The 24,873-nt window shown below is 43.5% G+C and overlaps 1 protein-coding gene across 1 annotated transcript in view; it reads right to left on the minus strand.

The window, feature by feature from the left end:
* PLA2G4D (phospholipase A2 group IVD) overlaps positions 1–24,873 on the minus strand; it is a 42,153-nt gene that overhangs the window by 9,985 nt on the left and 7,295 nt on the right. Inside the window, exons 4-16 of the mRNA XM_036736690.1 lie at positions 18,335–18,407; positions 16,411–16,547; positions 15,022–15,153; positions 14,166–14,206; positions 13,524–13,566; positions 12,191–12,254; positions 10,927–11,063; positions 10,163–10,273; positions 9,911–9,948; positions 9,579–9,714; positions 7,799–7,935; positions 6,985–7,207; positions 923–1,040 (exon numbers count right to left, since the gene is read on the minus strand). Coding sequence (XP_036592585.1) covers positions 923–1,040; positions 6,985–7,207; positions 7,799–7,935; positions 9,579–9,714; positions 9,911–9,948; positions 10,163–10,273; positions 10,927–11,063; positions 12,191–12,254; positions 13,524–13,566; positions 14,166–14,206; positions 15,022–15,153; positions 16,411–16,547; positions 18,335–18,407 — 1,390 coding nt within the window. The remainder of the gene's footprint in view (positions 1–922; positions 1,041–6,984; positions 7,208–7,798; positions 7,936–9,578; positions 9,715–9,910; positions 9,949–10,162; positions 10,274–10,926; positions 11,064–12,190; positions 12,255–13,523; positions 13,567–14,165; positions 14,207–15,021; positions 15,154–16,410; positions 16,548–18,334; positions 18,408–24,873) is intronic.

The raw sequence follows: 24,873 nt of genomic DNA on the forward strand, positions 1-24,873 counted from the left end.
GCCCTTGTGAAGCTTTATAATCTAGTGGCCTACCTTATAGAATGTACATGTGTGTTTATGAGTGGATGGGTTATAGGAGGAGAGGAGTAGTCGAAAAGGAGGATGTGGGTATGCATGTAGGTGTGGTCATCACTCTAGTTCAAGCACTTATCACTTCTCACCTGCACTCTTGCAATAGCCTCCCAATTGGTCTTTCTGCCTCAAGTCTCTCCCATCTCCAGTCCATCCTCCACAAAGCTGGCAAAGTGCTTTTCTAAAGCACAGGTCTGACTGTGTTACTCCCCCATCAATAAACTCCAGTGGCTCCCTATTGCCTCTAAGACCAGATGTAAACTTCTCTATTTGGCATTTGAGGTTCTTCACAGCCAGGCCCCAATCTATCTTTACAGCCTTATTATACATTACTCTGTTTCCTATACTCTTATAGTTCAGCCAAAATGGCCTTTGTGCTATTTCTCATCCCCAGAACTCCATCTCCTATGTATATACAGACTATCCCCCATTCCTGGAATGCAATCCCTCCTCACCCCCATATCTTGGAATCTCTTGTTTCCTTCTCAAACTTCTCCTACATGGAGCCTTTCCTGATCCCTGTTCTCCCCATCCCTTCCCCCCAGTACCAGTGCTCCTCTCCCAAAATTAACCTGTATTTATTGCATATCTATTCTGTACATACTAATTTATATGTATATTGTCTTTCCCAGTAGAATATAAGCTCCCTGAGGGCAGACTGTTTCATTTTTTTTGTCTCCCCAGCACCTAGGACAGTGCCCAGCACACAATAAACATTTGATAGACTCTGGATGACTGACTGACTATTGATTGTGTGTATGTGGGAGTAGAGCTCATACTTGATTCTGAGGAGGTTCTCAGGCTCTTTGGACCTAGAGGGAGGTGAAGACCTTAATTGGGGGTATTTTACCTTTGAAGTCCAGGGTCCCCAGGTTGTTCTCTTTGACATTTAGGCCAAGGTATAGTGGAAGTGGATTCTGGCCCTGCTCCAGTGAGGCCCTCTGCTCTGACAACTTGTGCTCGGTTACCTGGGGAGGGGAGAGTAGGTGAACCAAAAAAATGGCTGGGGAGTCAACCATACAAGGGGAAGAACAAGTCCCTGGACTCATACCTAGGATGGGGACCTTTGCTGGATCTCCTCTCAAATTATGCAGAGGATAAGACTGGACAGCAGGATCTGGATGGAGGGGCCCTATTGCATTAATCCTTCCTCTCCCCTAGTCTGAATAGCAGAATCCCTAGGATAGAATGGAGATGACAGATACCTTTAATCCCTCACCCCAAAATGGACTCTCTTCCCCATCCTCTGGTATTTAGGGAAATGCCTCTAATTTAGAATGTAAGTTTTGCGGGGAGATAGTGTTGCACTTTTTAATTTAAATACATGCCATTCCCCTTATCAAATCCTCTTTATCCTTCAGATGTCACCTCCTCCACAAAGCCCAGGGATCCTGAAATAGGAAGAGCTTTTTCAGCTCCTACTAATTGTTCTTCCTCCTAAGCAACTTAGAGTAGGATGACAACACTTGAGATACTATCAAAATTTAGATTGAGAAGGGGTTTCGGTGGTCTAGTGCAAGTCCCTCATTTTACAGACAAGGAACCTGATGTCCAGAAAAGGAAAGGGATTTGCCCAACCAAGCATGTCAAAGAACGAAAGAATCTCAGCATGGGAAGGGGCCTCAGAGGCCATCTCATTCAACCTGCTCCTAGACAAGATTCCACTTTCCAATGTCCCTGGCAAGTGGTCATCCAGCCTGTGCTTGAAGATCTTTAGTGGAGGGAAACACATTAGCTCTCAAGATAGCCCAGGTCATAATTTTTATAGCTGTAATTGTTAGGAAACTTTTCCTGTTCTCAATCCTAAATTCATTTCTTTATAATTTCCCCCCATTGTTCTTAATTCTATCCTCTGGGACCAAGAAGGACAAATTGATCTAGTCCTTCATGTACGTGATAACCCTTCAAACATTTCAAGATAGCTATCCTATGTTATATCCCCCAGGGACTTCTCTTCCATAGGCTAAACACCGTCAGTTCCTCTAACTATCAATGTGGAATGAACTTGTGGTTCCTCACCATTCTAGTTGCCCTCCTCCGGGTGTTCTCCTCCTCCAGTGTTCTCAGAAAAGCTGGAGTAAAGAGGCTCCAGTCTAGTCTTGAACTCTAGCTGAGTTCAAGAAAAGAACTCGACTCAACTCTAATTGAATTCAAGAGACTCTAGTCCTTTGAAACCCAGTCCAATCATCTCTTCACTATGTCACAACTTAGGAATATACTGTCATTTCATGCCCTCATATTGTTCCATGAGTGCTAGTGTTCCTAGCTAGATGGTTAGCTCTTTGAGGGTAAAGGTTGCATCTTGTATTTATTCTGTCTCTCCTCCCCACACCTAACATAGTATTATCCACACAGCACTATGAATTGAATTTTTTTAAGATGGACATTGAAGTAGATTTAATTTGGTTTTCTTTTTAAAGCTATCCAAATCAAAAAGAGCTTAAAATGTATTTAAAATGAATAAAAAATGTTGTGTCAAGCTCCTGATCTCTGGCTTCACTTTCTGTTTTCAGTTATTTTGGTGCAAGTTCTTTTTTCAGATTCTTCTCATGCCCTTTTAAAGGATTATCTTGCAGTAGCTCAAAAGAAGCTTGAGATGCACAAATTTAGAGACATCTCCATTTAAATATTCATATGGACTATTTATGCTTGACCTGTGGAAGAATATTCTGAGCTCACATTGGTCTGATCAGTCACAGTTGGACACACTGAAAGTTGATTCTAACATAGTGATGTCATTCAACCACTACCACCATCACCAAGGGATTATCCAACATCACCATTTTCCTAATCTTCATCACTATCAAATTTTGTTTTCTTTACCTGGAATGGTAGTTTTCATTTTTCAGGTGTACTCTCAGCAGTTTTACCCCCCTTTCATTTTGCTTTAAATTTACAACCTTTTGACTTCAACTTATTTAGGAATTCCTTTGGATCTTCAATGATTTTTTTTCAAAGCTTCTTTCTCTGTTTCTCCTTCTAATACTTTCCATACTACATCTGTTTCTTAATGTTAAGTTCCCATTATTTGCTTCATTGGCTTTATCCAATGCTTCTTTTACCTTTTCTTTTTTTAATTTTTTAACATTTTTTTTTCATTTTCGGTTCCAAATTATCTCCTTCCCTTCCATCTGAAACATATTTTCATGTTATCCATGTTGGAAAAAAAATCAAGAAAAATCAAGCAAAAAAAAATTGCTTCAATCTGCACTCATCTCATTTATTCTCTCTCTAGAGATGGATAGTATTTTTCATCATGAGTCCTTTGGAACTACCATGGATCATTGGTATAGATCAGAGTAGCTGAGTCTTTTACAGTTGATTACTTTTACAAAGTTGATGTTACTGTGTGCAATGTTCTACTGCTTCTTCTCACTTCACTTTGCATCAGTTCATATAAGTCTTCCTAAGATTTTCTGAACTCATCCCTTTCATCTTTTTTTATAGCACAATAGTCTTCCATCACAATTATATAACACAAGTTCTTCAGTCATTCCCTGATTGATAGGCATCCCTTTGACTTCCAATCTTTGCCACCACAAAAAGAACTACTCTATATTTTTTCACATATGGGTCCTTATCCTTTTTCTTTGATCTCTTTGGGATACAGAGTTAGTAACAGTATAACTGGATCAAAAGGTATGCACAGTTTTATAGTCCTTTGGGCATTTCTCTTTCCTTTAAATCAGATTATTCTCTCTTTTGCTACTCTTATGAAGTCTATCCACTTTATTTCTCCATGATTAGTGAAAGGTGGATGGAGATCTTCTCTACAGGTTTGGTCATCTAAATCATCCAAACTCTCTTTTCATTCAGAGGTTTCAACTGCTTCTGTTTTTCTTCTTCCATATTTAGTTTTTCCTTTAGTTTCCACTTTACTTCCTTTCTTCATTCTTTAATACCTTCCCTCCATTAATCATTTCCTATTTATCCTGTATATATCTTACTTTGTATTCATTTGTTTTTGTGTAGTCTACCCCATTAGAGGGCAGGAGCTGTCTTTTACCTATTTTTGTATTCCCATTGCTTAGCACAATGCCTGGCACACAGTAGGCACTTAATAAATATTGATTGGTTGAATTTTTTTATTGATTTTTTGCAAAGTAATGTTCCTTGAAAAGCATCAGCAGTTCTATATTTTTGTTATTTTTGTCTAGGGTGTTCTATAAACTCCTTGGCTGATTCAACACTATTAAACACAGTAAATAGTAATCCTTTTAATGTTCTCCTCATTTAAATATTTTATACTTGACCTTTACCTTCTAACCATTCTTTTATGACATTACAACATTTGCAACATCTGTTGCAAAACCTTTAACATAGATGGATCTTTTTTTTTTTGCTGGATCTGTTTTTTTACCTCATCTTGAGACTCTCCTGTTGATTCAGGGATAGATTTTCTTGGACATTGTTTTGATCTCTTATAATAGATATTTATCCTCACTAAGTTCCTGTAGTTCTGCCTTTAATTTCTTTAGAACACTTCTTATCACATGAAAATCTTTTGTTACTTTGCTTAATTTGTTGAATTTGATCATTACCTTCAAAGGTAGGTCCCTCCATCTATCTTGGTGTGTTCTGTTAAAATTTTGTCTCATATTGTGATGGAAAGCTATTGTGCTATAAGAAATGATGAGCAGAGAGCTTTCAGAAAAACCTGGAAACACATATATGAACTGATGCAAAGTGATGTGAGCAGAACCAGACCATTGTTCACAGTAACAGTAACATTGTAACAGTGGTCAACTATGCATGACTTAGCTATTCTCCACAATACAATGATCTAAGACAATTTGGAAGGACTCATGATGAAAAATAGTATCCATCTCTAAAGAAAGAACCAATAGAGTCTGAATGAAGATCAAAGCATACTTTTTTTTTTACTTTACTTTTCTTGTTGTGGTTGTTGTTTGGGTTTTTGTTTCACTTTTGTTTTGGGTTTTTTTTTGGTCTGTATTTTTTTTCACAACATGACTAATATGGAAATATGTGTTGCTTGATTGCACACTTATATCCTATATAAAATTGCTCTTCTTCTCAATGACAGGGAGGGAGGGAGGGAGAGAATTTAGAACTCAAATTTTAAAAAAATAAATGTTAAAAGCTTTTACATGTAACTGAAAAAAATAAAATATTTGAAAAGGAAAAAAAAGTTATCTCATAGAATGTTAAAGTCACCAAAACAGAAATATTCTGTCAGCTTCCTTCCAGCTTACTCCTCAATTCCCTCTGACAGTGAAGCTGTCCCTGGCTCTTTCTCTGTTTAAAGGCCAAGGTAGCCCAGCAGCCTCCCTTGACTAGGAAGAGGGGGTGGCAGAGAAGGGTGCCTCTCATTGAATTTTATGTAAGATATTTAAAACTTTTTCACAACCTAGCTCTGTGCAATTTACCTTTGCAGGTTTGGTATGTTTTATTCTTCTTCATGCTCTCTATGTTCCAGCAAACTGGCCCACTTGTTGTTCCTTACACACAACATCTCCCCTTCCTTGTCTTTGTATGGGCCGTGTCTTCCATGACTACAATGCACTCTCTCTTCTCTCCTTCCTCTTAGAATCTCTAGCTTTCTTCTAAGCTCGGCTCCACTGCCACAGCCTACGCGAGGCCTTTGATGCTCCCCACTAGCTGCTGGTGCCTCCTCCCCCTGGTGCCACCTTTATCTTGTTTATATTTTGTATTCCCTCAATATGCTGCTTCCCTCTGTACCATGAGGATAGATCTCTTGTTTTTATCTTTGCCTTCACATCCCCAGCACCTAGCACAGTACAAATTGGCACATAGTAGGTATTTCATAAATGCTTATTGACTGACAGACTGGCTGGTTCATAAGCTAATTCAAGTGTATACATGTTGCTTCCCCTGATAAATATAAATGGTAGGAGGGCAAGGCTCCTGTTTTCATTCTTGTTTTTGTATCTTCCTCCAATACCTAGGACAGTATCTCTGGCATGTAGTAATGATGAAGTAGAAAAGAGTGCTTGATGAGTAGCGCACCGGCCCTGGAGTCAGGAGGACCTGAGTTCAAATCTGACCTCAGACACTTGACACATGCACTAGCTGTGTGACCTGGGGCAAGTCACTTAACCCCAATTGCCCTACCAAAAAACCAAACAAATAAACAAAAAGAGTGCTTGAGGCAGAGAGAGCAAGCAGGATGTGAGATAGGAGATAAGAGCAGGATGTCACCAGCCAGAGAAGTGATCAAAGAAGACAAGGACCTTCACCCTTTTTTGAAAGATTTCACCTGCCTAGCGGTTGAGTGGGGAAATGATGCAGATACAAACGGTGCCCTAAGTCTTGGGTTAAAAATAATATTAAGGGTTGCTTTTTCAAGCCTTTGTGAAGCCCTGTAGCTTATTCTGTAACCTGAAGGCACCCTAAAGTCCTTTCCCCCTTATCTTGAAATACTTGAAGAGAATTCCTTTTGTCTCCCTTGTCCTGTGTTTCCCGGGTCCTTTAATTTTTAACCTATGCCCTCCTGCCCTGTCCTTAAATCCCTAAACCATAAAGAATTCCCTTTGTCTCCCTCATCCTATGTCATCCTGTCCCTCTTTAATCTTCAGCCTCCATAAAAACCTCTAAAACTACATCATCATTCTGAAAGCTCTATAGAAGCATAACTCAGAGTCTCACTTAGTTTTCTTGCTAAGGAGGCCTGTGACGCTTTTTCACGTAAAATCAAAAGCTCCCATTGGCTAAAAGAGAAGGTCCAAGTGAATTCTTTCACACCTGAGCCGAGCTTTCCCAACTCTAAACCTCAACAGTAAGAGCTTAATAACTGCTTATTGATAGATGGCCTGGTTAGTTCATAAAAACATGCAATTATGCACGTACGAATGAATACATACACATGCATACATATATACATACGTACGTATGCACATGCACATACATAAACCCACGGCTAGCTCTTACCTTGCCATGTAACAGGAACTCCAGGACGAGGGCCCACAGGTCGACAAAGGAAAGGGGTCGCCCCTCCTCAGCCCGCCGTCTCAGCTCCTGCTGGTACCCTCTCATGTGCCCCAGAGAGAAGGCACCCAGCTTGCTCTTGGTCATGTGCTCTCGCGCATGGCTGATGGGCTTCTCCAGGTCTTGCTGTGACCAGTCAGGATTCTCATACAAGCTAGCCAAAGTCCTGATGGGCAGGAGGAGAGGGACACCTTGAAGCCACAAGGGAATGGGTGGTTTCACCGAACTCCTCCTCCTTCTTCCAGACTCCTAGATGAGGCCCCCAGCCTGAGGGGAGCAGCAAAGTGCCCCCAACTGATGGCTCTCTTGCATCATAACCAGACTTCTAGCTTCCTCTCTGCTCTCCTGTTTTCTGTCTCCCCACGTTGCAGGTGACTATCCTGTATTCTGTTCTCCCAGAGTCTTGCTCTTACCAAGCTGTCAGCTAATCTCCTCTTGGGTGTTAACTGACTGTAAGCTTAAAGTTAGACCCCTCAATATTTGTGTTCTTAACAAGGGACTGAAAATGCTGTAAGAATCCTTTGGGAATTCCTTCCAAAGGAATGAATCTCTAAACAATAAAATTTCAGACCCAGTGACAATAGTGAGAGAGATATTTGGGAGGGAGGATTTGGGTTTTTTCCCCCCAGTGCCCTTCAGACCGCACTATTGTATCCATTCAATCTATACCCCAGGCCATACCCCTTAGGCCTCTCATTAATTTCTTCATACCCCATGCTACCAGTGTGGCTCCACGGCTTCCCTGCAGGGACCTTACCAGGTAGATCCTGAAGTACCACTTATGTAGGTTACACAGTCCAGGAGGTCCAATTTCTTGAGGGCAGAGAGATGGCCATACAGAGACGTCATCGCCCGAGCCCCTCCACCGATGGCCATGACCCCAATAACTGGAACCTGTGACCGCCATTCAGAACACACAAAATTCAGTCAGTAACTGAAGCTCAGGGAGGCTGGGTGCTTTGCCCACACAGATGGTTAAGTATCAGAGGTGGTATCTTAAGCTAGATCATGGGATCCTAAGTGCAGAGTCAGCCTCTCAGAGACCAACCCCCTCTTTTTGTAGATATGGAAATTGAGGTGGAAAAAGGTTTAAGTGACTTTCCCCAAAGCCACACAGGGATTAAAACATCAAGCAGGATCTGCTCATAGTCGTAGAAGAAAGTGAGAGGCCCATCAGGAAGTCTGTTGGAACCAGAGTCCGAGAATGTGAGCTCGAATCCCAGTTCTGCTGCCTACCCTGTGTGACCTTGAACATGACCTTTAACTTCTCTGGGTCTGCATGAGCTCATACAAGCCCCTGAATGGGTCCCTTTTGTCATTTCTTACATCACAACAGTATTACATTCATATACTAGATGAAGAATGAGTTTCTGAACATGGCCCATGTGGAAATTTGTTTTGCTTGACTATACATATCTATTCCAAGGATAGTGGGGTATGTGTGTATGTGTGTGTGTATGTGCGTGCGTGCGTGCGTGGGTGTGTGTGTGTGTGTGTGTGTGTGTGTGTGTGTGTCTGTGTCTGTGTCTGTGTGTGTCTGTGCGTGTGTGTGTGTGTGTGTGTGTGTGTGTGTGTGTGTGTGTGTGTTTCTCCTTGCTGGGTTTGGGGGAGGGTGGGACGGAGAATAAAATAATTTTTTTTAAATTTTAATACAAAAATACCTTCTCTGAATCTCAGTTTTTTCATCTGGTCTCCACCCCCACCCCTAGGTGCTGGTGCTCTATCTGCCAAACTATTTCACGTGTATTTTGGTTTACTTATTTATAGGTATACAATGGTGTTTCCCTTGGTTTTGTGTTTTTTTGTTTTGTCTTGTTTTTTGCTTTGTTTTGTTTTATACATACATCCCTAGGGGATGAGGTACAGTTAGCCTGGAAATTAAGAAACAAGAATTCATGGAGTTCCCATTTTATTTTGTAGAAAAGAGACCATGGAGTAGAATAGAAAAAGCCAAGATCTAGAGTTAAAACACGGTTCTGACACTTTATTGGCCATGTCAAGTCAATAAGCATCTATAAGTCACTTAACTTTCCTTTGCCTCAATTTCCCCATCTGTCAAATGGAAGCAATATTACCTGATACGTGTGTATGTATAGGATAAATAATATATACACATATTTAATACATATGTGTACATATATAATATATACCTCACGGGCATATTATAAGAATGGAGTGAGAAAATAAGATAGTATAAAAAGCTGGCAGAATATAAATTCCTTGAGAAAAGAGACTTTCATTTTTGTCTTCATAGCAAGCTGCCTCTAACATTCCTGGCGGGTATTAAGCATTTAATGAATGCCTTTTGACTGCTGGATAGATTAATCAACTGATATATAAAATGAAGTGTTTGGATTAGATGCTCTCACAAAGCCCTTTCCAATTTTCAATCCAGGCTCCCATGACTCCAAGAGCAGAGCTGAAATTTGAGCCTGAGTCTTCTGTCCCCTAATGGGCATCTCCCGCCCCAAGAGCTTAGGATAATGGGAGAAAAGCAGGAGCCCCTTACCAAACCTACCCCAGTTCACCCCTCAAACCTCATCTTCCTGCAGCTCATGCTCCAGCTGCAAAACCCGTTTCAGGGCCTTGGCCACCACCTGCTTCCTCTTCTTCAGGAAAGCTTGCTCCTCATCACACAGCCCAAAGCCCAGGCGAACAGCCAGCTCCTCAGAGCTATGGTAGGGGTGGAGAGAAGGTAAATCATGGGGCCCCTTAGAAATCCAGGGCCCCTCTGAGCCCCTATTGAAGGGAGCCCATGTGTCCTCCTCCTGCTGACCATTCTCTCCCATATGGATCCTCCCAGTCCTCATTCTCTGTTCCCCACAGCCCCTTCCACTGGCCTCTACAGACCCCAAAGGTGGTTTCTTACCAAGAATTGGCCCTGAGCTTCAACCTCAATGCTGTGGCCTATAAACAAGGGGAAGAATTTTACTCATGCATAAAAATCATCCCACTAGACCACCCTTGGTACTGTAAATATGCTCCAATGACTCTGCTTTTCTTGGAGCTGAAAGTCCAGGATCCACCCACTTTCCCTCCACATGCTTATAGTACCAGTCTCTCTGTGACCACCCCAGGAACTGACAGCCAGCAAGAGAATCATATCCAGGAAACTGCTTACATCTGGGGCAGGAACGGCGACTGCCACCTCCTCCCCCATAGGCAGGTATTTCAGGGGCACAGTGAGATTCTTGCCAGGGTTGCCCTCACTCTTTCCACCAAATGCAAGGCTCTGTAAAGAAAAGGGACCTGTCAGCAGCTGCCAAGAGGAGACAAGACCCCACCCATGCCAGATTTCTAAGAAGGTCTCCTCAACCCCCACTACCACTCAGGCAGGGCCAAGGTCCTCCATTATCTTAGTCACTTTTGAGGAGAAAGATAGCTAGCAGGGAATAGCTGCCACCACCCCACCACCACCCTACCAATAGAAAGATACCCTCAGACCAGCCTCAGCAGTGTGAGGGCAAGAGAATCATAGATTCAGAGCAGGAAGGGGCCTTGGTCATGGATAGACTTAGAGCCAGGAAGGCCTTAGTTTAAATCCTACCACAGACACTAGCTATGTGACCCTGGCCAAGTCACTTAACTTCTCTATGCCTCAGTTTCTTCTTCTATAAAATGGGAATAATAAGAGAACCCACCTCTCAGAGTTGTGATGAGAATCAAATGAGATAATATATGTAAAGCATTTTGTAAACCTTAAGCACTATATACACTTTAGCTATTATTTACACATGAAAAACTAAGGCCATGTAGCTAGTATGTGTCTGAGGAAGGATGCAAACTCCAGTTTTCCTAACTACAAGTCCAGCACTCTCTCCCCTAGGCCTCCTAAAAGATTAGGTATTGGTGTCAGGGGAGACATTCCAAGCCACTAAGACCTACCTTCAGGCCAGCCCTCATCTCTGTCTCTTGAGCTGTTATATAGTGGAAGAGGAAGGAGTCAGCCATGCCAGAGCCCAGAGTGGAGATCTGAGTGTCTTCATAGGATCCTTTCAGTGTCAGCTCTATCTCATCCTCTTCTGAGGAGAGAAGGTAGGGAGGTTCAGAGATTGGGTCTGCAATGCTCCTTACCTTAAATAAAGTAACAGAGTCCCACACCAGTCTTGCCCATGTTAGATATTTGGGACCCTTTTCTCAGTCCCAGCTCCCCCATGTCAGACAGAGAGACAGCATGGCATAACAGAAAGAATGAGCAACTTGGAGTAAGATGAGCCCTGGCTTCTGACATCTGCCTGTGGGCGAGGCATTTAACGTCTCAGAGGCTCAGTCTGTCATTTGAAAAATGGGACTGGCCGTATCTGTAGTGCCCACCTCTCAAGGCTTTTGCGAAGGTCAAATGACAATGTGTATAACTGCTTTGTAAAACCTTAAGGCACTGTACACATGCTATATTACTATTATCATTAAACTGCTTTATAAAGGTCAGCTAGTAGAGAGAGCCCTGGGCTCAGAGTCAGGAAGATCTGAGTTCAAATCTAGCCTCCGATACTATCTGTGTGACCTTAGGCAAATCATTTAACCCCTATTTGCCTCTGTTCTTCATCTGTAAAATGGGGACACACTAGAGAAAGAAATGGTAAACCACTCCAGTATCTCTTTAAGAAGAGTCATCCACAACTGAACAACTAAACAACAGTGTCGTTTCAAGGCCCGTGTTGTCTCCTTCAGAGCCACAAAGACCTCCCCTGCCTAGAAAAGTTGTGTTACCATCCCCTTTAATGCTCATGCCCAGAAAGCTCTCCCTCCTCACTTCCACCTGCTCGCTTCTCTGACTCACTTCAAGTCCCAGGTAAAACACAACTTTCTACAGGAAGCCTTCCCCAGTTCCTCTTCATTCTAGGGCCTTCCCTCTGTTGATTGTTCGATGTTGTCTCCCCCATTAGACAGAACTGTAAGTCCCCTGAGGGCAGAGGCTGTCTTTTGCCTTTCTTTGTCTGCCCAGTGTTTACATAGTGCCTGGCACATAGTAGGCTCTTAATAAATGTTGATTGACTAATTGATTCCAGGTTGCTCGCTTGAGCACATCAATGGCCTCCCTAAAATGTGGCGCCCTAACTCGAATTCAATATTCCAGATAAGGAGGAGGATGGCAGGATTATCACTTGCCATGTTATGGGGTTGGTTCTGGGCATGACTCGGGGCTCACCTGTGACTGCTGCCGTGCTTCCCGTCTTGTCCACCTGCACAGTCAGGCAGGAAAGCTCCCGAGTCTAGAACACATAGTGTAATGAGAGAGAGGGATGGTGGGATACGAGGCCTGGTTTTCCCCATCACCCAACTCTGAGGACTATGTACTCCCCTCCCTGCTCCAAATCCAGGCTATGAAAATGAGAATGGGAAAGAAAGCAAGTATTGTTGGATAATCTCCAAGTTTCTCCTCAGGACCCGAGGGATAAAAGACCCAGAAGCTGCCTCTGGATTCCTGCCCTCAGTGTTCCAGAAGATTCCAGGAGGAGTCTTTTAGAACATCTTGTCCCCAGCTCTCAGGCAATCATTTTCCAGAGCAGCTGTAGATGGAATCACACTCCCACCTGGTGGCAGTCTCTTAGGACTGAAGCTTCCCAAAGTCTGTCCCACTTCCTGCCCTAACTCCAACAAGCATAGAGAGGAGTTAGGTCACCTGCCCTAATCCCCAAATTCTTAGAATGGAAGTACAATAGAATTTGGAGCTCAAAACTTTTTTTAAAAGCTCAAAAACTGCTTTAATGTGTAATTGGGGAAAAATAAATTAAAATCTTTCTAACAATAAGGAAAAAAAAGAATGGAAGTGCAATAGGTTAGCAAGTCACTGAAACTTCTGTGGGCCTCAGTGGGCTCAATTGTAAGATAGGGATAAAATATACTGTGATTCCATGATGTTATGTTCCTGAAGGAAGAGGACCAAGCCAGATTATCTCTTCATGTCCTTTCCCAATCTAATATACATGATCCTGAGTTTAATCAAGGAAGTATAGAGACCTGGAAGCCACTTGGAATTCCCCCGCTCCATTTCCTACAGCTCTCACTGGCATGTCTGTAAGTGTCTCAGTCTCCTCCCTCCATCCCTGCCCTAGAGCTAGTGCCAAGCAGGAGTATGCAAAAATAAAAAATGATTTTCATATTTTCATTACCTCAGAAATTGGCAAACACAACACACCAGGGCTTGGTGTATTGTTTTGTTGATTGTCTAAACCAAAGAAAGTGCTACTAATTCAGATTAAAATTAGAAGTATATAAGGAGTACTTTTTTCCCCAGAGAGATGCTTGTTAAACATTTACCAGCATCTCCCTGGTGTCAAGTGAACAGGCCTGCTCAGGCCCTACCATTGTGAAGCCCTGTCTGGGCCTGAGGGATGGATGGGATAAACAACACTTTAGGCACTGGCTTCACTTTCCTGCCTTAAGTACCTGCCCTGACCCTCCAGCTCCCTTATTCCGATATCTCACATGCCAGCTCTGATTCCTGCTCTTCCTAGAAAAAGCCCCCCAAATCTGATTACCACGAGGACATTGTTGGTGATGAGGTGTTCTGGGGAATCCGATCTGTAGAAATCAAAGCATTTAGAATCAGACGGGGAGATGGAAGTGGGAAGCAAAGTAAACCTCCTTGTCCTGGACTGAGCCAAAGATTTCCCAGAGCCTGAGGGAGCTTCAGCCCTATCTACACACACACACACACACACACACAAAACTTCCCACTGCCAGGTATACTTGGGATGAATCTCTGCTCCAATTAGGGAATAAATCCAATGAGGTTTCACTGAACTTCAGTGAGGGGCTACCCGGGTTGTCAAGGGTTCTAGACTAGGAAGACTCAATATTTCTGAGGAAGCATTTAAACCTAGGTCTTCCTGACACCAAGTCCAATGCTCTATTCACAACACTACTTAATCTTCGCCCCCTCCCAAAACAAAACAAAACAAAAAAAAAAACCCCAATTTTTTGCTATAGTCAGGGATTCCCAGGGAATAAGATCTTTAGGAAAAGCCAGATGTCAGCACTGCCGCCTGCTGGACAGATACACTTGAGGAATCTCAATAAGAACCTGGAGACCTGGGACAGGACCTGGTGAACCCCAATCAGAAATAGGCTCATTACACACACATGACTTTCCACCCCACTTGTTTTTCATATGTACTCACATTTCTTCTACCTGGAACTCCACATCCAGCTCCTCCTGTCCCTGAAATCCCAAGAGGAAAGGAACAAATAAAGGAATCCTCTTTCTCTCTCCCTGGATACTCAACCCCATATCTAGCAATCAATAAACATTCATTAGGTGTCAACTATGTGCCAGGTGTTGGGTGGTATCCCCTAGTGCCAAATAAAGGACAATGGGAGGGGCCAACAGGCATGTACCTTAGAGTATACACCTAGGAAATTTAATTTTAAAAAAATTAAGGTGAATACTTATTGAATGTTCAGTAATAAGAATAGAGACTAGATCTGTTATTTCATTGATATAGGGAACTCCCAGATAAGGAAACTCACTCTATCAAGGCAGGTTGGCATCTTCTCTGTAACTTATAGTCTTAGAGACTTTCCTAGAACACTGAGATGTTAAGTGACTTGCCCAGGGTCACACAGTATATGTCAGAGGTGGGGCTTGAATTCAGTTTTCCCTAGCTCTGAAGTCAGTTCTCTATCCACTATGCCACAATTGCCTCTCACTTCAAACATAAAACAAATTATCTTTATTTGCCAAACTAAAAAACTTAGACAATTAAAAAAATTAATAACTAAACTTTACTTTAAAAACGGAAACAAAAATTAGTCACATAATACTAATTCCTTTGAGACATTGGGGGGTCCCCAGACACGTCAGATATACCCTATATACAAAGGTCTTTGGAAAGACCCTGCATGATTCCATAGCTCCCCCTTCCCAAGGGCAGGTCCTAATACCTTATGGCAGATGGGGAAAAGCAGAGATGAGGTTATTGCCTAATCCCCCTCGCCCTAGAAACTCTTTCCCCAAGAATTCCAATGCTCTTTTACCTGAGGATTCAGGGAGAAAGTCTTTCGGATGGTTTTGCCAGGGCTGACTTCAATGGTATCAAAAAAGATGGTGAAGAGGGCATCATCTTCTGTGGCTAAATCTGCATCATAGACTTCCAGCTCTAGGATATTCTGGAGAACGAGAAGCAAATGTTTGGGAGATATAAAAGATAGATGATAGATAGATAGATAGATGGAGAGATGGGATGGATAGATAGATAGATAGATAGATAGATAGATAGATAGATAGATGGATGAATGGGATAGATAGATAGATAGATAGATAGATAGATAGAGGGAGAGATAGATAGATAGATAGATAGATAGATAGATAGATAGATAGATAGATAGATAGATAGAGGGAGAGATAGATAGATAGATGGATGAATGGGATAGATAGATAGATAGATAGATGAATGGGATAGATAGATGGATGGATGGATGGATGGGATAGATAGATAAATAGATAGATGATGGATAGATGGATGGATAGAGAGATGGGATAGATAGATAGATAGATAGATGGATGGGATAGATAGATAGGATAGATAGATAGATGGATGGATAGATGGATGGATGAATGGGATAGATAGATATAGATAGATAGATAGATAGATAGATAGATAGATAGATAGATGAATAGATGGATGGATAGAGAGATGGGATAGATAGATTGAAGGATGGATGGATGGGTGGATGGATGGATGGATGGGATAGATAGATTAGAGAGATAATAGATATAGATAGATAGATGGAAAGATGGATGGTTGGATGGATAGATGGATGGACAGATGGATGTATGGGATAGAGATAGATAGATAGATAATTATGTATGATGACATACATATATATACAGATACACACAACTCATAGCTAGCTGGATGACCTTGGTCAAATACAGGGACAGGGACAAGGACAGGGCAGTCTATAAAAGTGAAAGGGTTGGACTAAATGATCCCTGTGGTTCCTTTAACTATAACGTCTGTAGTTCTATGTGCAAAGGTGGAAACATGCACGTAAACATAGACATACACATATAGACGTGGATCCTAGCCTCTCTCAGCTTCAGTTTCATCATCTGGAAAATGGGACAGTAATAACTGTAGCAATTATCTCATGGGGTTTTTGTGAGAATCAAATGAGGAAATATATGTAAAAGTCTGAAAACCCTAAAGTATTATATGACATTATTAGAGACACCAATGGCAGCTAGCTCCCTTTTTCTTAAGGAGTCTCATTTTCTGGCCGAGCTCTACAGAGAGGTTCTTTCCATCCCTGAGAAGCCTCCACCTTCACCCCAGGTATAAGGCCTACCCTTGCCCTCCCTTCGCTGGTACCTCCTGGAAAAGGCTACAAGCCCAATTCTCTCCTTTGGGGTCCGGTCTTTACCTTGACTTGCCTCTGGATCTGGAAGCTGAAGGTCTCATTCCAAATGGGGTGATTCGAATTGGAGACAATTTTGGTCTTATATGTGGTACCTGATGCTGTTGGTAGCCGTAGGACCACATACGGGTCAGCCTCGCTTACTGCCACAAAGGGAGAGAGCAGGAATGTCAAGTTTTGTGGTTGTTCAGCCATTTTCAGTTGTGTCTGACTCTTTATGACCTCATTTGGGGTTTTCTTGGCAAAGACACAGGAGTGGTTCGCTGTTTCCTTCTCCAGCTCATTTTGCAGATGAGGAAACTGAGGCAAACAGGGTCAAATGACTTGCCCAAGGTCCCACAGCTAGTAAGGATCTGAGGCCAGATTTGAACTCAGGAAGATGAGTCTTCCTGACTCCAGGCCCAGCACTCTCTATCCACTGTACCACCTAGCTGCTCCCACTGCACCCATATCCTATTGACCTGAGGGCAGTCTCTCCCCAGGTTCCATTTTAAGACTCTATTACTTATCAGAGTCAATAACTATTAGCTCACTAGACTGGGAGTCTCCTTCAATCAAGGACCTCAACTTTGTGCCTTCTCTTTCCCTAGCAAAAGGGAGGCAATGTGGCAAAGTAGGAAAGTGTGATGAATTTGGATTCAAAGGATCAGGGTTCAAATCCTGACTATTCTTTAATGACCTGGGGGTCGCTTCAAGTCTCCAAGCCTCACTTTCTTTATCTGTAAAATGAGGGCATGGACTAGATGACCCCAAGGTCCCTTCTGGCTTTGATTCTAGGATCCCAAGACCTAGCACTCAATAAAGTGTTTATTGGGATGCCTATTGTTCTTTGGATAGTCTGCCAACCATTTGGGAAGGCTTGGAGCACACGCCCAACAATAGATCGTGCCTGCTGTCTGACCCCTCGCTTGGAAAAGATCAGAGAAATGCGTCGCCAGACTGGCTCAGGAAGAGAAATGTTTTCATGGGCAGTGGCGCACAAAGACTGTCCCCTGAGACAAAGGAAAACAAAGACCTGAATCTATGGAGGGAGCATCCCTACTGATGAAATCACGAATCCTTTGGGCAGCTAGGTGGTGCAGTGAATAGAGCACCGGCCCTGGAGTCAGGAGGACCTGAGTTCAAATCTGTGTGACCCTGGGCAAGTCACTTTAACCCCAATTGCCTCACCTTCCCTCCTCCAAAAAAAAAAAAAGAAATTGCAAATCTTTGAAGCACCCTAGATGCAAGCTTGTCTCCAAAGGGAGAAGTAGATGCACCGCCATCCTTTCATGGAAAACATGGTGGACTATGGGTGTGGAACACTATATATTGTCCAACTAGGTTGGTGTGTGTTTGTTAGCTTGGCTGAACCAATTTTCCCCCCTTCTCTTATTCTTAATGTGGGCTCCTTGCAGGGTACATGTTTTTGTCTTTCTTTGTAACCTCCACCCCCACCTCCATACTTAATACAGGGCCTGGAATATATTGTTGTTGTGTAGTCGTGTCTGACTCTTTGGGGTTTTCTTGGCAAAGATATTGAAGTGGTTTGCTATTTCCTTCTCCAGCTCATTTTACAGATGAGGAAACTGAGGCAATAGAGGTTAAGTGACTTGCCTAGATTTGAACTCAGGTCCTCCTGATTCCAAGCCCAGTGCTCTATCCACTGTACCACCATGTGCCCCTATGCCTGGCACATAATAAGCTCTTAACAAATGTTTGTTGACTGACAACAGATGGCTTGCTGGATAGAGGAGGAAAGAGTCAGAAATGAATGTGATGAACAAAAGATGACAATAAAAACTAAGGAAAATTAACTGTATCTGAAGGGGGGCAGAAATAACACAGGGTCAACCCAGAGATGTCCTACTAGGTCTTTTCCATGAATTGTGGGCTAGTCAGACTAGAGTACAACGATGCCTCCTTGGGAACCAAGAGGAGAGTTACTCACATAGGTCAGTCCAGAACAAGTTCCTCGCTTCCAGGATCTTCACAGAGAGCCGGCAGCAGGGAGAGGCTTCGCCCTGAAGGGGAAGCAGCGTGAACAAGTCTCCCAATCATAACATTCAGAGCACGGATGCAGAATCGTTGCAGCCGCTCTGAGAGATCTCCTGAGACTTCTCTCCCCGGAGGCCTCTAAGGTAGCTTGGTGGATAGAGTGCTGGACCTGAATCCTAATATGACTTCATACACTCACCCCTAAGCAAGTCACTTAACTGCTTTCTGCCTCAGTTTCCTAAACTGTAAAATGGGACTCCTAAAAACTAGCGGTGATGAGAACTCGGGTAGAATAGCTAGGGAGAGCACTATAGTAACCACTAGGAGGTAGCTTGGTGAAAAGGAATGAGCTTTGGCTCTGGAGGCAGAAGTCCTGAGTTCTAACCTTGGGCAGGTCATAACCCTGGGCCTCAGTTTCTTCATCTGTAAAAGGGAGACTAGATGGTCTCTGAGGTCCCTTCCATCTCCTAGATACGTGATCCCACAAGTCTCTCCATCTCTTAAGAACTTGGGTTTAGAGATGGAGGGGATAAAAGAGGCGATCAAGTCCCACCCCCTTCCTGAATTTTCTCAGACTGTCTCCCATGCTTGGAATGCTACCCCTCCTCAACTCCACCTACTGACTTCCCTGGGTCCTTTTAAATCCCAGCTAAAACCCCGTCTTTTTTTACCGAAGGCCTTTCCCAACCCCTCTTAATTCCAGTGCCTTCCCTCTGTTAATTATTCCCTATTTACCCTGGATATAGTTTGCTTTCCATGTATTTGTTTGCATGTTGTCTCTCTCCCCTCACTCCAATTAGATTGTAAGCTCCTTGAGAGCAAAAGCTGTCTTTTGTCTATTTTTGTATCCCTACCACTGAGCACAAGGCCTGATACATAGCAGATGCTTAATAAATGTTTTGGGCAGCTGGATAGAGCATTGGGCATGGAGTCAGGAAGACCTGAGTTCAAATATGACCTCAGACATTTATTAGCTGTGTGACCCTGGGCAAGTCATTTATCCCTATTTGCCTCAGTTTCCTCACCTGTAAAATAAGCTGGACAAGGAAATGTCAAACCACACAAATGCCTTTGCCAATAAACCCCAAATGGGGTCACGAAGAGTCAGACACAACTGAAAAATGACTGAAAGAAAAGATGTAATGCTTTAAGATTTGCAAGATTTGCATTTCACACATCACTTATTTGATCTTCACAGTCACCTTGTGAGGTGGGTGCTATTATCCTCCCCAACTTAGCAATGAGGAAACTGAGGCTGAGAGAAAAGTTAAGTGACTTGCCCAGGGTCACACAGCCAAGAAGTACCTGAGGCAGGATTTAAATTCATGTCTGGCAATCTATCCACTATGCCACCTAACAGCACTTATCACTTTCCATCAGCCACCATTGGTCTTCTCTCTATCCTCAGACACTCAGACCTGCTGAAGTCACCCCTTTGTGTGGTGCATCCTCATTAACCTGAATTCCAGATGTGTCAGCTTTTCTCTTCACCTACCACTACCCTCCCTCCCCCCTCAGAAAACCATGCCCAGACAAGACTGTCATTGCCCCAGCACAAGCCATATACCCTGCAACTGCTGCTGTCTCCACCCTCCTCTGGGCACGTTCTGTCCCTTCCTATTGCAAGTACAACAGAAGAGATTCCCAGTGTGGCTCATGGATCAATATCCAGGAAAGCCTCTGGCTGGTGACATCAGGAGCATGTGGCCCTGGGAGTGTCCCTGCCAGCTTCCTGCTCCATTAGGGTGGTCACGAGAACACCCTAATGAGTGAGGTAGGTTCCTTCCTCAATCTGTGGTGATTAATGATCCAAAAAGACACTGAGCCACATTTCCCATTAATGAGCCCTCAACCAAAGGTGGTAACTGGCCCAGCTTTCTTGGTTTCAAAAAAGACTCACTTTGCTCCCCTCCCAGCCTCATGGATTCTCAAGGCCAAACTCATCAGGAAGAAGTCGGTTTGGAGAGCTCAACAGAGCCCATGCGAAATTAGGTCAAAACCCTGCCCCAGAGCAGAGCTTGCTCAGAGGTGCTGACCACACTTAGAAGTACCTGCCTTGGAAGAACAGGATTGGAAAAGCCCGATCCCTTTTAGAGAAGAGACAATGTGGAAAGAAGATGGATAAGGTGAGGAATACCCAGGTTCATTTGGGGAGAAGGGAAATAGAAAAGTCCAACCCCATTCAGAGAGAGGAGACAGTCCAATCTGATAGCCCCCTACGCCTGCTGTGCAGGGTTCTGCAGCTGCCTCTCCTGCTCAGTGGCCAATTGCCTCTCTAGGAGTGCTGGGACAATAGGTGTCCCCTCTTGGTGCCACTTTTTTTTTTTTTTTTTTTGCAGAGGGGAAGGCAGGGCAATTGGGGTTAAGTGACTTGCCGAAGGTCACACAGCTAGTACGTGTGTCAAGCGTCTGAGGCTGCATTTGAACTCAGGTCCTCCTGACTCCAAAGCCGGTGTTTTACTCACTGCATCACCTAGCTGCCCCTTGGTGCCACTTCTTAACCCATCGGTCTCTACATTGCAGGTTGGGGCTGCTTGGCTCTGATAGGCTTTCTCAGTTCTCCATTCCTGCTCTGCCTCAGAAGGCTGTCAGTTCTTTGGAAAGAATTTTTTTTTTTAAGTGAAACCTTAGTTGCCCTAATTTAGCATCAGACACTTGCTCTCCCCAGCATTCCCCCAGACCTAGAAATTTAACAACCAGACCAGGACTCTTCCTCTGTAACAACTCCTTCTTCTTCTTCCATTTTGTGTTGCTCAGTTGTTTCAGACTCTTGGTGACCCCATTTGGGATTTTCTTGGCAAAGATATTGGAGTGTTTAGCCATTTCCTTCTCCAGCTCATTTCACTGCTAAGTAAACTGAGGCAAACAGGGTGAAGTGACTTGCCCAGGGTCACACAGCTAGTAAGTGTCTGAGGCCGGATTTGAACTCAGGCCTTCCTGACTCCAGGCCTGTCACTCTATCCACTGTCCTACTTGGCTGCCAAACAATAGTTTTTTCTCCTCTGGGGTTCTATTAAATGGCTATGAGCCAAATTGGTTTCTTTCCATAGCCTGGTCTCTTTGATTGGGCTGATCCTCCCCTAACTAAACTGTTGGGTCAATCAATGGTAGATCATTGATACTGATTTCCACGAGGCTTTCCTATGGAAAGTCCACTGCCTCAGCTTTCTCCCTTGGTAATAAGCGCTAAGATTTGCATAGCCTCCAAAGTTTGCAGAGCACTTTAATATGTCATCTCATCAGTTCCTTTATCCCCATTTTACTAATGGGTTTGAAAAAGGTTAAGTGCCTTAGGTGGTGCAGGGGTTGGAGTCAGGAACACACATCTTCCTGAGTTCAAATCCGGCCTCAGATACTTACTAGTTGTGCGACCCTGAGCAAGTCACTCAACCCTGTCTGCCTCAGTTTCCTCATCTGTAAAATAAGCTGGAGAAAGGAATGGCAAACCACTCCAGTATCTTTGCTCCAAAAGGGGCTCAGGAAGAGTTGGACATGGCTAAAACAACTGAACAACAGCAACAAAGCAGCTTGCTTCAGGTTTTACAGATAATCCTGTCTGAGGCAAGATTTTAACTTGGACCATTCTGTCTCTAAGACTAGCACTCTATCCATCACGCCGACTGTAACTCAGAGGGAAAGAGAGTCATACTACCCAGAATCCTGGGACACTGGCCACTTCACAAACTTGGGCTCTACGAGAAGCTGGGGCTTTATCACAGACAACTCAAAGATTGACCCTTTGGTTCTCAGGTAGGTCTAAGAGACAATGAAGGCAAGGAAGGCCTGAGGCCAAGCACAAAGAGAAGCCTGAAAGCCAGTGGGGTGGGAACCCCGGGGCCTATGGTAATAGTAAAGTTTGCAAAAGGTTTCCTTCCAAAACACTAAGCTCAAGTGTCACCTCCTATATAAAGCCTTTCCTCTCCCCCTCCCTGATGTCTTCCCTCCCAACCCCCGTGATATTCATAAAGCCTTTAGCACAGCACTTAGCCCATGGTAGGCACTTCATAAATGCTTGTTCGCCATTCTGCTCCCTAATTTTGCACTTATTTAGATATGCTTATGTTATTTCCTCTCTTTTTGTCTTTATATCCCCAAAACCTAGTACAGTGCCCAGCACAAACAGTAGGTGCTTAACAAATGCTTGTTGAATGACTGATTACATTAATTATTTAGGATCTTACAATCATAGATCTAGGGCTGGAATACAAAGGTGGTTCCTCTGACCTCGGAGGCAGTGAGGACTATAACAGGCCACCTCTCCTTCATTAAATCCTTCTAATAACCCTGGTGAAGTAGGATCTACTGACATTATAATCCCCATTTCACAGAAAAAGAAACTAAGGCTCAGAGAGACTAACTAGTCACCCAGCTAATAAGTGTTAGAGGTGAGTTTTGAACTCAGATCTTCATGACTGCAGGTAGAGCATTCTATCTACTCTACCCCACTCCCTCTTCCCAGCAAGGGGCTGAGACCCACCTGCCATGACTACTATCCTACCCTACCCAGTCTCCCTAGACATATTTGGATATTTGGGGAGGGGAGACCATGAATAGAACTATTAGTAAGCTATACCCCAATAAACTGGGAAAGAAGACATTGAATTCACTTTCTGGCCAAGTTGGGCAGAGCAGATGTTCTGTATAACCCACTGCAGAGTCAGTTCTGGGCTTTCTCCCTGATTTTCTAGCTGTTCTTCTGGCTCCTGGGCAGGATGCTATCATCCCATCCCAGCAAGAAGGATTTGGATGAAATCACCAAGACACCTGAACTCACAGCAGGAACCGCTCCAGGGCTAGGAAATGTCTAAAGGAATTCATTGTGCAATTTCCCATAGTTGCAATGGTATATGTTGGTGAGGAAGAGTGGAGTAAGCAGGATGTGAGATAGGAGATAAGACCAGGATGTGACCAGCCAGAAAAGTGATCAAAGAAGACAATGACCTCAGCTTCTTCCCTACTAGCCCCCGACAAAGATTTCTCCTGCCTAGTGGTTGAGAATTGCCTTTCCAGTACTTTGTGAAGCCCCTAGTTTATTCCGTAACCTGAAGGTGCCCTAAAGTCCTTTCCCCTTTATCTTGAACCTATACCAAAAGAATTGCTTTTGTCTCCCTTATCCTGTGTTCCCTCGGTCCTTTAATTTTTAACCTGTGTCCTCCTGTCCTGTCCTTATTATAATCCCATAAAGAATTCCCTTTGTCTCCCTCATCCTATGTCATCCTGCCCTGTCTTTAATCTTTAACCTCCATAAAAACCTCTAAAACTACATCATCATTCTGAAACCTCTATATAAGCATAAGTCCCCCAACTATCGGAGTCTCACTTAGTTTTCTTGCTAAGGAGGACTGTGATGCTTTTTCACGTAAAATAAAAAGCTCCCATTGGCTAAAAGAGAAGGTCTAAGTGAATTCTTTCACGCCTGAACCGAGCTCTCCCAATTCTAAACCAACAACAATATGACAGTCGGGTTAGTTCATCTAACTAAAAATAGACCTTCACAATAATAACAACATAGAGCTCAAATGAAACCTACAAGAAGTCTTACAGGTCTAAAAATGTTTCCCCTGGTGGCCACTGGAATGTCAATGGATCTGGGATTTCTGGCTCTGCAACCACCTTTACATCTTTGATCTCGAGTCTTGCTCAACATGTAAGCTTTCCTTGAGAATCTAGTGGTAGAGTCCAGTCACAAGACCTGTATTCAAATCCTACCTCAGGTACTTACTAACCATGTGACCCTGGGCAAGTCACTTCACTTCCATCTGCCTCAGTTTCTTCAGCTGTAAAATGAGGATAATAATAGCACGTACCTCCCCGGGTTTTTGTGAGGATCAAATGAGATAATGTTTGTAAAGTGCTTAGACCAGCGTCTGGCACATAGTAGGCACGATATAAATGCTTGCTCCATTCCCCTTATCACGAAGAAAGTTCTTGGAAATCTTAAGACACTATAGAAATGTGAATAGTTGTCTTTATTTATAACTAGATCAGGGATTTTGCTGGGAAGTCTAGGGAAGGAACTCTCTCTACCAACGCAGATGGCTCTGCAATATGTAGCCTTACCAAGTTCCCCAGTACACTGAGTAGGGCAGCTGGATAGCTTACCAGGCCTAGAATCAGGAAGGCACCTCTTCCTGCCATCAAATCTGTCCTCAGACACTTATTAGCTGTGTGAACCTGTGTAAGTCGCTTCACCCTGTTTGCCTCAGTTTCCTCTTCTGTAAAAGGAGCTGGAGAAGGAAATGGCAAACCATTCCAGTATCTCTGCCAAGAAAACCCCAAATGGGATCATGAAGAGTCAAACACGACTGACACAAAACGACTGAACAGTCAGAGTAAAGACTACTGGATGATGAATCACCTTGCCCACCATTGTGTATTGGGGGGTGAGACTTGAACCAAGTCTTCCTGGTTCCAAGACTAGCTCTCTGCTATTCTAGTGCAGCTGCTATTAATCCCAGGGCTGGTGTAGTTGGAGAGCAGCGTGGCACTGCA

Source organism: Trichosurus vulpecula, chromosome 8 (assembly GCF_011100635.1).
Source record: "Trichosurus vulpecula isolate mTriVul1 chromosome 8, mTriVul1.pri, whole genome shotgun sequence".
Classification (NCBI taxonomy): Eukaryota; Metazoa; Chordata; class Mammalia; order Diprotodontia; family Phalangeridae; genus Trichosurus; species Trichosurus vulpecula.